At 37.1% G+C, this 15809-nt stretch overlaps 1 protein-coding gene across 3 annotated transcripts in view; it reads left to right on the forward strand.

The window, feature by feature from the left end:
- dock8 (dedicator of cytokinesis 8) overlaps positions 1–15809 on the forward strand; it is a 79404-nt gene that overhangs the window by 21419 nt on the left and 42176 nt on the right. Inside the window, exons 2-8 of one of the 3 annotated variants that reach the window (XM_038281490.1) lie at positions 1444–1543; positions 6725–6900; positions 7230–7301; positions 7412–7520; positions 13571–13780; positions 14533–14618; positions 15314–15380. In XM_038281490.1, the coding sequence (XP_038137418.1) occupies positions 1444–1543; positions 6725–6900; positions 7230–7301; positions 7412–7520; positions 13571–13780; positions 14533–14618; positions 15314–15380 (820 nt within the window). Of the gene's footprint in view, positions 1–1443; positions 1544–4590; positions 4744–6724; positions 6901–7229; positions 7302–7411; positions 7521–13570; positions 13781–14532; positions 14619–15313; positions 15381–15809 lie in introns of those variants that run through there. The other 2 variants (XM_038281491.1, XM_038281492.1) reach the window with 2 other exon arrangements.

Here is a 15809-nt window from a genome sequence, read left to right on the forward strand (position 1 = left end):
TTGATTTTGTTATAGGAGGCTCTAGGATGGATTCACTAGAACAGAGTGGTGATCGATCATCCATCTATCCTTCCATTTTCCGTCAAGCTTATTCCTGCTGGGGTCGTGAGGGGTGCTGGTGCCTCTAGCTTTCAATGGGCGAGAGGGCAACACGGAGACAAAACAGGACAAACAACCAACCACGCACATACTCACACCTAAGGAGAATTTAGAAAAGCCAATTAATCTAGCAGTCAGTTGGACTAAATAAGGAAGCCAGAGTACCTGGAGAGAATCCAGGCATGCACAGAGAGAACATGCAAACTCCATGCAGAAAGACCCCTGGCCGGGAATCAAACCTTCTTGCTATGAGGCAGCAGTGCTACTGAGTGGTACTGAGCAGCCTGGTCATTGACCAGTTTATTTAATTATTGCTGGTCTGTTCTTTGACCATACTTAGCTGTCACTTTACCACGAGGCATCACAGGACAGTCAGACTCTATTTGGCAGCTGTGTCAGATCTCTCCATCCTGCTTTCTGTTTCACAATTGCTAGCAGATGGCACAGAGATATGTTTATGTCTGCTCATTACACTGGTGCTGGAATTCTATTAAACCCTTTAACCTTATTTCATCATGATAAAATATAATAAAATAATAAACCATTTTTGTAAATGCATATATGGCATATGTATGGCATGTTATGTGACTATGCTTCTTTAAGTCTTTGCAAGAGCCGGTTATTGCTGTATACATGGAACTTTCAATTTTATTGTTTAATTTACAAAGAGCACACTGCTCTGATACGCTATTTACAGATACTTAGTATTTATACAACACATTGTAAGTTACCTAAAGATGCTTTACACAGAAAAAAAAAAAGAAGACACTCATAAGACCAGTTATTAAAAAGCATCTTTGAAGAGGTGGGTTTTTGCTCACTTTTCACACTTGAACAAATTTGAAAACTTCAAACTTGAACTTGCCTTTGTTTGATGACATGAGATGCATTATGTGGCTTTCGGAGGGCTGATGAATTGACCTGATGGGTCAGATTGGATCCACAGGCCTTGAGTTTAATATATTATGCTTCAGCTGAGCAAGTTTTAAAAGACCGCTAACATTTTGTCGTCCATTTTGTACAATGACAGAGTTGAGTTAATCTATTGCAATAAACAGAGCAACTGTTGGTCTTTGTAGGATAGAAAATGTAAAATTTCCTCTGTGAAAGCTGTTACTCTTTTTTTGTCTAACTCATTTTCAAGCTCTAAACTTAGCAAACGGAGAGTGTTGCTTTCAATGCAGCCTGGAGCTAATATATAGTGCATTTGCTTACTGAAACAAATAGTGTAAAAGATTAAATTCACAAGCTAAATTCTTAATTTATCTCTAACACAAATCAATGATGCAAATTTTTTTTTTTCTACCTTATGATGACAAAATCTCATCTGTATCTGTGGTCCAGGCATTCTTCTGCAGAAATCAGACGAAACTTTGGTGGAAACTATGGTCTCTATCACAGTCGATCCAACTCCAGCTCTTCTCCCACGTCTTACGTCAGTGTGGTAAGTTTCCTCCTTCAGGAAAACAATACATTAGCGTTTTAAGTTTAGACTTGTTTATTCTGCAGGTCATATCCGATATCATCATTTAAATCTATGTCCTTATATATTCTATGGACCCTGAAGAAGCATAGTCACAGAGACGTTTCCTTTAAGAATATACTGGAGAAAGTTGAATCATGATTGATTTTTTAGTGCTGTTTTGCTGGCTACTTCTCATGAAGTGTGAAGATGAACACTAAAACACTTTTAGTGTTCCATGCCTGTAATCTCCTGTATTATTGTGAAGGTTTGCAGAAATCCTCCCTAATGCAGCACTCGTAACAGCTTTAATGTCTGTAAGCATATTTTCTTCACATCCTCTCTACCTTCATTAGCATGGTGAAAGTCTGACTCAGTGCCCCGTCTACTCTCTGAGGTTAGCATTAAGTCCTAAAACAACTGCAAAAAAAAAAAAAATGCATTGGCACAGACAGCTCCAGTCATCACCACAGTGGAGAACATGCAGCGGTGTCAAAAATGTAATTTGATTAGTTAAATTCAGAGTAAAGTTTATTCAATTATTTGTTACAAAAAAGGAGGTATGTTTGTACTGTTTGTTATTGTTCATTCTGATGTTTGAAATAAAAAAATGTAATGATGATCCAAAATCCAGTTTCTCTGGAGCTACAATAAGCAATACGATCAATTTAACAAAGAATATTTTTAATACAGAAATGCTATGTAATGGCCACAACCAGGAGGCAAACTTGGCTGTTGTTCAGCAGTCAGCCTCGAACACTCTTCATAAGGGGGGTAAGGTAAAAAAAATAAAAATCACTTGCTGGAGAAGATCGCCGTTCCGAGAATTATATCTAAACATACTAATAGCAAGTTCAGTCGAAAAATAAATGTGAAGGAAATGATGATCGCTATAACTGCATCATTTAAGGAGCAAAAACAGAAATTTCCTTACTAGGTTGTCTGGTGAGCACTGTCTGCACAGGGAGATAATCCCATAATGCTTTGTGAGGAGAGCTCCCTGTGCAAAGCATTCCAGGATATATCTGCCTCTACTGAGGCCTTTCTTTTCTTCTCATACACTTCGTAGACACTTTTTCTTTTACGACCCTCGGCCATTTTCAAAGAACTGCTGTGACAAAGGTTAGCTTCAATGACTATTTGAAACCGTAGCTTACCACACATGACTGAAAGTGCACATCACAGAAAAAGATAGCTAACGGGACGAACACGTAGGACGACCTTACGTAAACATATCACCAGAGTGACTGACAATTAGGAGGACCACTTTTTTAGATGATCCCACGGAAGTGAAAGATCGTCCTCTATACCTTTAAGTTTTATGAATGTTCATACAGGAAATGAAATAAAAGTCACATTTATTTGGAAATATTAATGAGCATGCAAACCAATCGGTAAAAAAACAAGCAAAACATAATTGAGCATTAAGGCCTGCAGTGTGAATACAGACTAATACATGCACTGTTGTATTCCTGTTATGATGGTTTGGGCAGTTGGCTCACCTGCCGGTGTTGGTAAAATGTGTTTGTTTTTTTTATGTAGTCTAAAATCAGTCCTTGATACTGTAAATATTAAAAGAGAAACTTGCTTTACATAAAATCTTTAGATTTTATATGGAAAACTGTCAAAATGAAGCAGTACAAGGGAAAATGCTAAAGATCTAAAGGATTGTGTTAAAGCAAAGTGGTTTATTTAACCCTTCAGCAGGTTCACAACATTATTGCCTCTATATCAACCTGCACTAATGCATAATTTTAACCAACAGGAGCTCCAATCAAATATTGGGCCAAGGTACTCTGTATTTCTGTGTCAAATATCATTTTTCTATTAGTGTTAAGTATTATTTTGATTTAAGCTTTATTAGTAGAAGAAGTGCTTCAGAATATATTGCAATTTGTCAAAAGTACCTGAGTTTACTAAATGAATTAATGAAAATATAGAGGAACTTTTTGATATAAAAAAAGCAATAAGTTGCACTTGGGTAAAAAAAAAAAAAAACATATTTTCTAAAAATAATTTGAAAAACTGTTCTATTCTGTGGAGGAGTGAATAGGATCATTGCAGATTGGAGCCTAGTAGGTTTTTATCATACTTATTTCTCTTCTTAGCAAACCGACAGGATGATGTACTCTAATCCTTTACAGGGATTGGTTCCCACATTATGCTCCTAGTCTTTCTGTCACTCCCCCCTGAATCCTGTCTCTGCCTTCCAGCATTTTAATCTTCCACTTCCTCCTGGCTTTTCCTGCTCATGCCAAACCCGGTTCTACTGCTCTACATTTTTGTCACTCAGAAGTTTCCCTAAAGCTCTTAGGTGCTAAATCTCTGACATATCTGTAGCAGGACTTGGCTGAAATGCTTTTGATCCGTATGCCTCTTAGCTGACATGGTTTCAGAGGCACTACTTGGGCTGTTATACACACTCCTCTCTATCCACCTGCTGGCATCCAAGACTGTTAATCTTTAACCTGCTTGGGAAATGGGTCAGTGCTTTGGCTGCTGACAGGGACTGGTTGGAACTGTTTACCTTTCAGCTGATGGAGGGAGGGGGGGCAAAGGTTTAATGTGTTTGGATATGGGATGTGGGAGAGAGGTTTTAATGCTTTAATCTCTCGGCAAAGTAGTTTTTTTTTTTTATACTAAGCAGTGAAAGCCCAGGGATGAACAGCAAATGTTCTTTGTTGCAGTTGTGCTTGTAATTCTGTATTTTGCTGCTTGAGTGTTATTTTAGTTTCAAGGCAAAAAAAACAAAAATATATATATATATATATATATTTATGCGCCATTGCAATCAGTTCCTGTGTAATACTGGTTGATGAAAGGGGTGCCTCAGTGATGTCACTTCCTTCTAAGCGCCTGTGGTTTCAAAGCCTGTTAAAGTTTGAGGCTGAATTTAAACTAATTGTAAGCAGATGCTGCCATCACTTGCTACTGCTGGTCCTGATGTTGACCGTCCCCCCCCCCCCCCCCCCCCCCACCACCACCACTCAATTATCTGTAGTTTCCATCTTCTAAGAATAAGAGGATGATTTTAAAGAGGATCTGTATACCGGCTTGTGGTTTAGTTTCAGTTAAAAGCAATCAGCGTCAGTAGAAACGAACAGTAGTACAGGTTCCCATATCCGGACTGCGCCATTTTGTACACTTCCTCTTTATGGTGGCACTTTTCAGTTGTGAGAGGGGTAAGTCTAAGATATCCGTCTGAGTTGTGCAGGTACTAACTAAGATTTTATAATGGGTTTAATGTGCTTGTATGTCCATTGGCGGTTAAATTTGGTGGTATAGTTTAAAATGCTGCTTGTCTAGACCTCTGCAGTGTTTGTAGTTTCATCTGACTACATGCATCATCATTACGTTAAAGTGTTGGAAGATTTATCAGCTTTTAGGGCCATATCTGTTGTGTATTTAAAATATGTATTTTATACAATTTATTGTGTTCAATCTTGTAGAAATGTTTTTCTTTTTTCTTAAAATTGAAGGATTTTTAAAATAATTCATTGCAGTGCATATCTTCTGTCTGTTTTGCTTTTGAGAAACACAATTTGCTGAAATATAATCAATGAAATCTTGTTAAACGCTAAAGCAGTTTATGGTTCTTTATTCTGCTTCTATAAAGCAGCATTGGAAGGATGCATGCGTTTGCTTTGAGGAAAGTTAACTTTTTTTTGTGTGTGTGTGTGTGGGGGAGTCATACTCTTCGCTAAAAATGAGGATGATTATTTCAGCTCTGAGTCAGGCCGCCAAATTTGTGATGTTGTTGAGGTTCACACACATTTCCTGAATTAAATAGCTTCATCTTTGTACTTGGATTTCATACTGCATAGGGTCTTTATTTTTGTTGCTACTATTTTGTTCATTACTTGCACAGGTGCTTGTCTGATCGTTGTGCAAAAAATGCACTTAAGGGTGCGCCGATGTGCAAAAACATGTCTGCAGGCAGACGGAATTTGCTCTGCCTGCAGAATAGTGACTCATGTTGTTGCTGCATATTTCCCCACCTCTCCTCTGTGCACATCCTGCATATGAGTGTACATGACATATGCAGTAATACCTCTGTGCTTTTTGTCCTGTTTTCCCCCTCCAACACAAAATTCTCTTTGCTAAACCCACAAAGGAGCATGGGCATGAGCACGATTAAACACTCAGATGTTCTTTGAAAGCTGCTTTAAATATTCAGGCAGATTTTCTCTTTTTGCATTGCGCATTGCATATGTAAATTACTTTCCATATTTGGAAGGAGATTATGGTATATCACCATGCGCTCTCTGTTTCCTGTTAGAAGATTGGAAGTTTGCCCAGTTTGCTGTTACTTTTCTTAGATACCTGCAACATGCAGGTTCCTCATTTTACCAGTATAACCAGCTTAGCCTGACAACTCTACTTTCTTTCTGTGTTTTCAATATTAGTTTTTCAATGATGAAATGGTCACACAGTCCATTGCTCTTGGGATTTCATAAAGTGTGTACTGATGCATTTAAATGTATAAATCTCTGCCTTTTTTTTCTATATGTTGTGATACAATCATAGATTTCCCTTTGATTTATCTGAGAAGTATTGGAACTTCGAGTTTCTGTCCAAAAATAGGTTTAATATGAAGAGAAAAGGCCCAGCCTCTGTTGCTATTTATATCCATGTCATCTAATGAGCCATTAGAAAATAGTCAGGATTCAACGTGTTTGGTCCTGCCTTCATTACAACGTATTTTCTTTTACCACATACCTTACACACTGCTTACAGTGCAGCAAGTGTAAAATATTTATTGTAGCTTAAAAATTTCCGCTTATTTCAGAATACAACCAGCAACTTTAATGTGTTTTATTGGTCATTGTTGTAGTAATAAACAACACCAAGTGTTATATGTTAATGGGAGAAAATTATGGATTTTTTTTTCTTGTTGCTAGAAATATGAAAACATGCTTAGAAAAATATAAATCTTGAAACTCTTTTTATGTTTGCTTTGTTCATGTAGACACTTCTTTGCTGATTTTTATTTGAAAAATAGAATGATTCTAACGTTTAATCTTATCACAGAATTTTACATAGGATAGTTTTATTATTAGAAAAAAACTATTTTTTTAGTATTTTTAGTTTAGTATTTCTTTAACACATTACAGTCTCTTTTTATTATCTTAACCTTTGTCTTCATAACTTCTGCATCCACAGCCTCCGACATATGACGCTGTGGAGCCCTTGGACCTGGAGGAGTTCCTGATGTCACAGTTAAGAGGTGAAGACTCTGCTCTGATGCACGAATTTGGAGATTTCCCTGATGATGACCTGAGGGTGGAGCAGGTGGAGAGGGAGCGCCGTACCATCCGGCACTCCGTCCCTGAGGATAGGTGGGTTATGAGACAACACGGAAACATTTAAACAGCACTTTCACAGCCAAATAAAGAAATATTTTAAGACACAACAATTTTTATTATTATTTTTTTTTTTTTTTTTTTTTTTTTATAAAAAAAAAAAAAAAAGACACAACAATTTTATCTAAATGACTTCTTACAGTCTACAAATATTCTTTTACTCCTTATCTTACAAAACATTTGAGGTATCCGTCTTGACCATGGGTTGAAGATTAAGCATAGTTGTTCTGAGTGTCCGCATACCACATACTGTACATGTTTGTGTCTATTCTTTTTTTTAATTATCGTCATTCCTTTCCTTGCAGCAGTGATTTAGACCCACATGTGAGAGATTGCGTTAAGAGTTACACCCAGCCATGGCTTGTTGTTTCCAGGAGGTAAAGTCTTTGACCAGCAATTTAGAGCAGTGATCTCAATCTACCTTTGACTTTCATCACATATTTATATTGCATGTTAATCCTTGATGTATGTGTTTGTGCATGTAAAGGTGCCAGGGAGATGGCTGGAGTGCATATTCAGAGCGAGTCGGTCTGCATAAAGTTCTACAGAAACAAACCTTTGAGTCCGATTTCCAACCAGAAAATAAAGACACTCCAGTAAGATACCTACTTACTTGATGCATGAACTGGGCCTTTTCAATTTAGCCTCTTTTCAGTAGATTAAGCACTGAATGTTATTTAAATCCACCTCTCGCACAAATGTGACGGACACTAATGATATGGCTGCTTAACTTTGGTTTATAGGGTGTTTCAATGAACAAGGTGTGCATAGATGCAGCGTTGCTCTGTGCACTGTAGTAGCTTAAACGTAATATTCCAGACATCACAGCATCTAAATACTGCTTTGTTTTATCGCATGGCTACCTAGCATGTAAATATATTTGCATATTGACCAAACCATTTTGTAAGCTGTATATATCATGCTTGCATTCCCACATATCCCTTATAAATGCTGAATATAGCTTAACATCAGTCAGGTATGCATGAATCGTGGGAAATATATCTGTAATTCTTTAGAATTGGAAAATTAAATCAGTCGGATGGACCTTTACTAGAAGCCAAAAAGCAAATGGATTATGAATTATTTGTGTTTAAGCTGCCAAACATGTCATACATTTCTATGGAGAGGTCCAGTTTATATCGAACTTGGTAAGAAATGACCTACAATGTGGAAACTATTGCTCATTCCTGACATTTTAAACGTGTGCTCTACATATGTAACTTTTGCCATGAGCATTGACTCACAAGCTTTTCACCTGAAAATCAACCACTTATTTGTCTACACTGTAGACAGCCAATATTAAACATGTACACTAGCTGCCTAAAAAATAAAAATGTTAATGCAGATGGATGTGCATGGGCTGAGATGTTATGTTCAAGCAGGGACTCAGTCCATATCTTTGAAAATGCAGCGTGTTTAGACTTTGATCGAACCAGTTATAAAATGTAGTATTTTAAAAAGCCTCTTCTTTCAAGAATTATTACAGGAATGTTTACCAAGACTAGCCTGAAGGGAAATGATGCGACCAGATGGAAAAAAAGAGGATTTGTTGAATCCTCCCGCACAGTTATAGGACAGGCAGAGCATCTTCATCTTGATTATTGCAATGTTTCCTCATCCCACTTTGTGTTCATGAGCTATTAACTGCCAGTTGCTTCTTATTATCTCTTTGTGTCTAATAGTCACAGTTGATTGCTAATTTTGTATTAAAAAAACTGTGGATTATTGATCCAGCGGCAACAGCATCTAGTCATCCTTATGTGCTCCTGAGGGGCAGACAGGAAGGTATTTAACATACTTTTAGGAAGCTCTCCATGTGTGAACTAGCAAACCTGGATTAGAATAACTCATCTATTAATCATCTTTTGATTATTAGTTTTTTCTAAATGTTGTTTTCTAGTTCTTTTAAAGCCAATGTTGCTTTTTGCCATGTCTGATGTCATTCTCCTTTGTAAGCAATAATGTTGAACACTGGTATTTCTTAACAAGCTATTTGTGATGTGGCTCCAGGAATGCAAATATCAGTGCTGGAGATATGAAAAGCAGATATCTATTTCAAAGAATGTCCTTGTGTAACATAACATGGTTTGCCTTTCGTTTGACCAGACATGGCCAAAGTTTGATCTACTAGCTGTTTTTTTTATATATGTTTAAAAAGTTTATTTACATGTAGTAGCTGATGAATCCAGTAACCAACCATGCAGCCAAAATTGTTCTTTAATGTCATAATTTTCTTTTAAACGCCGTCTGTGATTTAATTTAAATGTTGTTTTCATTTTTTCTGCTGCTGCTGCTTTCTATTAGGGATTTATTTTTTATGAAGACTGATCTATCTTACCTTAGGTCATTTGTAAATCACACCATAAAAAGTATTTTTATCAGACTGTCTTCACAGACTTGCTTGCAATCCATAATCATAGGGTTTAGTATCATCGTAGTCCATTATTTGCAGCTACAATTGCTTTGCCTCCTCCGTGGAAGCCTCTCTTGCATTTTGGCTCCTTTAAAAAGCTCATGACTTGGATCAGACACTGATGTTGGACAATAAGATTATGTGTGTTTTGGCTGTACTTTGGGGTAGATTTCATGACTCTAGCTCAGGTACGCTTCCACAACAAACCTCAGTGTTTACCATATGGACTTTGCTAATGTTGGAACAGGAAGGGGGCATGTCCATGATGTTTCCTCAAAATTGGGCATAAGTTACCATCCAGTTTATTTTAGTATACTTTAACATTAAGAGTACTTAAGTAACTAAGGGGTTAAAAATAACTCTATACTTTCATGTTGCCTGTCCCAAATGTTAGATTTGAAACAAAGCAATCGGGTAAAGTCAAATCTTTCATCTGCATAACCAAACTAATTAATCTGATTGTCTGACAAAGGGGATATAATATTTCCATCCAGAAAAGACATCTTCACTCTTCTGGTGTCTAGAGGCAGCATACTTTAAACCCCTGCATCCAGCCGTTGCATTACACTTGGTAAACCTTAGATGTAGTTGCTGTGCATTCAAACTCATTCCACCTAGCTACAGTATATAATTACTGTTCTTCAGATAATCTGAAACACTTAAGGTTTGGAAGTCTGTTCCTATTGACTGTACAGAAAGATGGTGGCTGCTGCACACTATCCCTAGTTTTCCTTGACGATTATCTTTGATTTAATTTTTTAAAAGAATTGCTATTACTCTGTCACTTCCAGTTCAATTATGTTTATTTATATAGCACCAATTCACAACACATGTCATTTAAAGGCACTTTACAGAGACACTTCAACCAGATCATACAGTCAGATTGATTCAAATTTTTCTAACTATGGAAAACCAGTTGATCGCATCGACTCATTGACTTGACAGCAATCCCTCAAACCAAGCATGCTTGTAGTGACAGTGGAGAGGAAAATTCCCTTTCACAGGAAGAAACCTCCAGCAGAATCTTCTGAGGCCGACTGGAGTTCAAGCAGACAGAAGCAAAAAGAAGGAAAGATACAAATCTATCTTATAATGGCATCAGCAGTAGACTCTGGGCTGTTTAAAAACAAGGAAAGTGTTGTAACTGGACTTCAAAAGGTGGCATCCTCCCACAGCCCCAAAGGGTAATTAACTGAACCCCGGAGGGCAACCCATTCTTTCACAAATGTTCAAAGAAGAAGGTTGAATTCCTGGGAACAGATTGTTGTAGTTATGAAAGCAAATTTTCCCTTGTGCTTTTAGTCAATACATAAAGCTGTACTCATATCCTTGTATCCTGATCTCACTGATATAGCAATGTGTTGGGAAGCATGAATATTCTTCTATTCTCTTTATAATGAGCTGCAGGAAAACTATATCGTACTTGCCTGTTAGTTTTGTCTGCTCATTTAAAGTTCCTTTTGTATTTGACTCTTTACTGGGAGCGGTATGGTAGTCCATACTAATCAAGGCCTAAGAGACATGAATGTGCAAAGTGAGGGGGTTGGTGTTTCAATCCTGAACACAAGAGTGTTGTTATTCTCATCACTCCATCCAGTGTGAGAGTGCTCCCTTAAGTTTAGTTACCCTAGTTTGGATTTATTTTCTACACGTTTCTTTAAAGAAATGTTTTTGCATTTTTTAATTTACAAACTGTGTGCAAAATGTTCCAGTCCTGGCTCCCACTCTCAGGCAGTATCTGCTGCTCAGCTCCCAGCCCCCCAGTTGCTCCATCCTTGCTAGTTCTGGTCCCCTATTACTGCTGCTTCCCATCATGTGTGTGCCAGAGAGAAAGAGAGAGGTGGAGTGCAGTGAAGAGAACAGCATCATTGTCCCTTGTCCTTGGTTCAATCCGCTTGAACAAAAGCCCCGGGTATGCAGTGTGATGGACTCTTGGAGCCCTGATGGGGTGAAGCTTTACCAGGCTGCTCGGTCAGTCCTACCCTGTAGTGTAACAGCCTCGATGTGAGTTTGATGGATGATGCGAGCAAAAGAGACAAGAAGAGGGGTTGGCTTCAGAGAATCTTGTAATCATGTAGCATGGCTGTAATGAAGTCATCTCATGCCCTATAGCTTATCAGTCTGGTGTCCGAGCCAGGACGAAAACATTCACTTTTGTTTTTTCTTTAAAAAATGTATTTAATATAAAGATTTCCAGTTAATCTCTTCCTTTTATCATTTTAATAAAACTGATTAACGTCACTGTGTATGAATCATTTTCTTATGTTTGAATTTTACTGTCAAAAAATATTCAACATCTTCTTTTTATACCCATTCTAATCTGAAAAGACAGCCTTGTGTAAAGACACTTTATAAGGTGGTTTAGGTATATGTGAATCTTTTAGGAAGGTTGTATTATTTATTTTGAACTAGGTTTTACCAGAAAGTACTTGGATACTGCAAATGACTTATTATTGGAACAATGTCAAAGATGAATGGAAATAATGCCCCTGAACAAAAAAAAAAAGAAATGCTTGCAGTCCTTTGGTTGTGAAATAAGCAGCAAGTGTAGAATCAAGTTGCCATATCTATCAGCACTAATGCATGTTCTGGGGATAATGGCAGCATAAAGTAGCTTCTTTTCCCTTATCCTGCAGCAGTGTTTCTCAACCTATTTTTTTTTTTTTTACTGAGAGCCAGCTATCTTGCACCAAAGTAATAAAATTGTTGTCTAAGGTGGGTGTGACCCTTTGTGCACTTGCACAAGTACTTATGTAGACCTTCATAGTTAAGCATTCAAACACAAAAGAGGAAACCCTCACTAAGTAATAATTTCTTTAACGTTTAAAAATACCAACTATTTCTCCCCAAAAAACGACAGTCACGTTCTCCTTTCATACTCTTTCACACTGGTCAGATTTCAGGATTTAGCTGCTTATCCAGCTTTGCTCTTATGATGATCATGTTTTTTTCTTTAATCATCTCTCCTATTTTTTTTTTCTCTCTCTGCTTTAGCCAAACAAACATAGCTCGATTCTTTTTCTTTCATATTGCAGTGCCCATAGAACAACCAGTTTTATTTTTTTTTACTCAAAATATTGAGTAACGTCTGATTCAAAATGCTTTTTAAGGGATGTCCAGATACAAGTTCTTTATTTCCGATATGATACCGATATTGACACGATATTAGCTCGAATCATACTGACTTGTATTACTTATTTTGTAATACAAGTCAGCAACTAAAGGTATGAAAACAACTGGCCCATGTAAAATTAACTAAGGGGTTACAGAAACTCAACAGAAGCAGAGCATTTCTATCAGCGTGAAAATATTGGAGGTTTTACATGCTGGACGATAAAATCAGATATTAGTTTTGTCGCTAATATCAGACCAATATCCGATATTAATATTGGATCAGGACATCCTTCCTTTTTTTGTCTCTTGTTGATAAAGTCGTAATCAACGTATATAAAAATGTGCAGAAAAAGTTTTTTTTTTTTTTTATATCTATTAGGAAAAAAAGTTTGAAGTCAATAAAGAGTTATTGATGACAATAGCTTTGACTCTGTACAAGAGAATAAAAAAACAGCTCAACACAGAAGCCATAAGTCAAATGAGAAATAAATATAATGACCTTCCTCCAAGAAATCTGGAGTTCTGTGCACTGCCACATACAATAAAGGAGATTTTCATTATCAGAATCGCACTAAACACAAACATCAGAAATACTTGCATTGAAATATTGAAAGTTTCCAGGATTGGTATTGGTTTTGAATAACCATTTGTGCAGTACTAATCTAAACCGGGGTCACATTAAGTTCCCCTTGGCCAGATACAGAGAAGAGAGAGGCACAACCTTTGGGCGCTTGATGTTCCATATAAATGTTGTTAAGGCTTTGTTCAGGGCAGAAATGTGTAAATGAGCTTGCATCTTTTTACTGTTTATTATTATTCTCACAATCCAACACAAGGAAGTCTTTACTTTAAATCTTTTCAAGATGTTCCTCACTTTAAATCCAAATCACCCTCAACATTTCGGTTCAGTTCAAATCATTTATTTAGCTCCAATTTACAACAAATATCCTCTCAAGGCACTTTTCAGAAATAAATGGAAAACAAGGTGAAGTATTTACTGCTCCTCTAATGTCTGTTTTTTAAACATGTTTTTCTTGTTTTTTTTACTTCATTCTGATGCAGCGACTTCCACTTGGACCATGCCTCACACTAAGTGCTCTTCCTCTATCTTTGCCTCAGGTCAAGTCTCCAACTCTAGCAGGGCTGAGTGAGGACTCTGGCCGCACTTTGACCTCATCTGACTTTAACCTGCGAAGCCTTGCTCCTGATCAGAGGGTGGAGGGATTGCTGGCGTTCAGCAGCCATGAGGAGCTGGATCGCTTCAACCAAGAAGCACGGCATGCAAAAAGACATCCCGAGGTGTTTGCCCTTTACCCACCACCCGATGAGGTAAGGCATTAACCGTTTAACCGTCCAAACAGTTTACGTGCCTAAATCAACTAAACATGGGCCAATACATCGTCCGATATTTTAGGCAGATATTACCATATTTTTCTTCTATTGGTACCAGACAGTGCGTTCATGCATACGTCGATTCATTTGAACATTCATCAGCCAAGAGCATTCATTTGATCTTGTGATCAAAAAGGTACATGCATTGCTGCTCTCTCCATTTGCTATCCATTTATAATGTTTTCTTTGATTTGTTAATAAATGTGTCTTTATATTTAAATTGACACCTGGATGAAATTTGCCATCATTGTGTCATTTGTATTATGTAAATGGTGGAAGAGAAAGCAATATTGGCTCAAAAGAAAACCAGCAGCATATATGGGGATCAGTTAGACTGATGTCAGAGTAATCGTGTTGGCATCGGGCTTAAAAAAGCTGTATTAGATCAACTTTATAAGATCAACCAAAGCAATTAATTTGGGTTTTGTTTGTACCATAGTAGATCAGACTATTGCTATACAATGGAGACTAGTCTAATCTTTGATATGAGTTCTAACTCTGACTAATCAGTCCAAAGTTGTTTTTCTACTTTCCAAGCTGTGAAACATCATATATTTACGTCTGGTCTTCATTTAAAGCTCATCATCCCTAAAACTCTGTCAAAACCTCTCTAAAAACATAACTTTTCCTCCCTTCTCTCTACATCTGCTTTTCATTTTTTAAGGTTGTTTTTTTTTGTATTGTTCCAGGATGATGCAGTGGAAATCAGGCCCATTCCCGACTGCCCCAAAGAACACACCGGAGATCGCATCCTGATCCGATGCCAGACCATGAAGTTTGTCATACTTTTTCATTATATTGTGGGGGTCAGAATAGTTTTGTCATTTCATCAGATGCTTTCTGTCAATTGTGCAAGACTGAGCCAATGTTTGCTCATATTAAAGGGCTTATGAGGGCCCATGTCTTATTAGGTCAGACGTCTCTAAGACATGTGGTGGTCTAAATTGATCATAATTGTGCGGTTTCCTTGCAAACTAAAGGGGCAGACCCAGACCTCAGATTTTGACAGCTGACCAAAAAAATAATTGGTTAAAGTAAATTATTATAAGCGTTTTTAATTGATAGACAAAGCAGTATTGCAGGGTGGAGGAGTGCTATGTTGATGGTTTCTCTAAAAAAAAAGTCTTTATTCCTTCCTCTCTGTGCTGTTAATCTCTCTGTTTTACATATAGACTCACATACATAAACTCTGCCTTACACTTTTAATAGTGCACTTCCCTTTGCAGCTCATACAGCTGCCAAATGTCTGCGTTGATCTCTCAACTTGCAGTGGTTTGGCAACCTACCATTTGACCCTGGTTTTGATTGCTCAGTTCAGCATGTCATCACTTATTGTTGGACAATTGGTTCCTTCCTGTCATTTCTACAGTTTACAGAAATTAAATGTATTCTGAGCTTAACTATTAAAACAGAGAAAGACTTTTAGACCATATTTAATTTGTTTATTTTTTTGTATTCCTTCACTTTTAGGTTTGAAATTGACATTGAGCCCCTGTTTGCCACCATGGCCTTATATGACCTGAAAGAGAAGAAAAAGGTGAGCTAAATCTTATTATAAATGTATTATCTGTGGACAATAGTATTTCACCACTTTCCTTGACACAGGATAAATAAAAAAACTCCAAACATACAGTTAGAGGTCTGAGAGAATGTCTAAGCTCTAAGCCTGTTCATGTGTTAGAAAAGCCCAGTTAAAATTCAAACCTATATATGAAGTTAGGAACCTACAGCATATTTTGAAAAAATATTTTCACAGATAACTTCCTTTTATGTAGGAGTTTTAGCTAAAAAACTGAGAAAGCGTTTAAGTCACTAGATAAACCAGATAAGAATATATTTTTAAACACCTGCAGCTGTTGTTGAAGCAAAGAATGCACTTCTATAAAGCATTGATGTTTTGAAGTGAAAATAAATGTGTGCCATGAGGTTTTACAGTTTTGTCCATGAACCTTTTCTAAAAAAAATG

The sequence above is a fragment of the Cyprinodon tularosa genome, unplaced genomic scaffold, assembly GCF_016077235.1.
Source record: "Cyprinodon tularosa strain WSP-4 unplaced genomic scaffold, ASM1607723v1 ctg171, whole genome shotgun sequence".
Taxonomy (NCBI): Eukaryota; Metazoa; Chordata; class Actinopteri; order Cyprinodontiformes; family Cyprinodontidae; genus Cyprinodon; species Cyprinodon tularosa.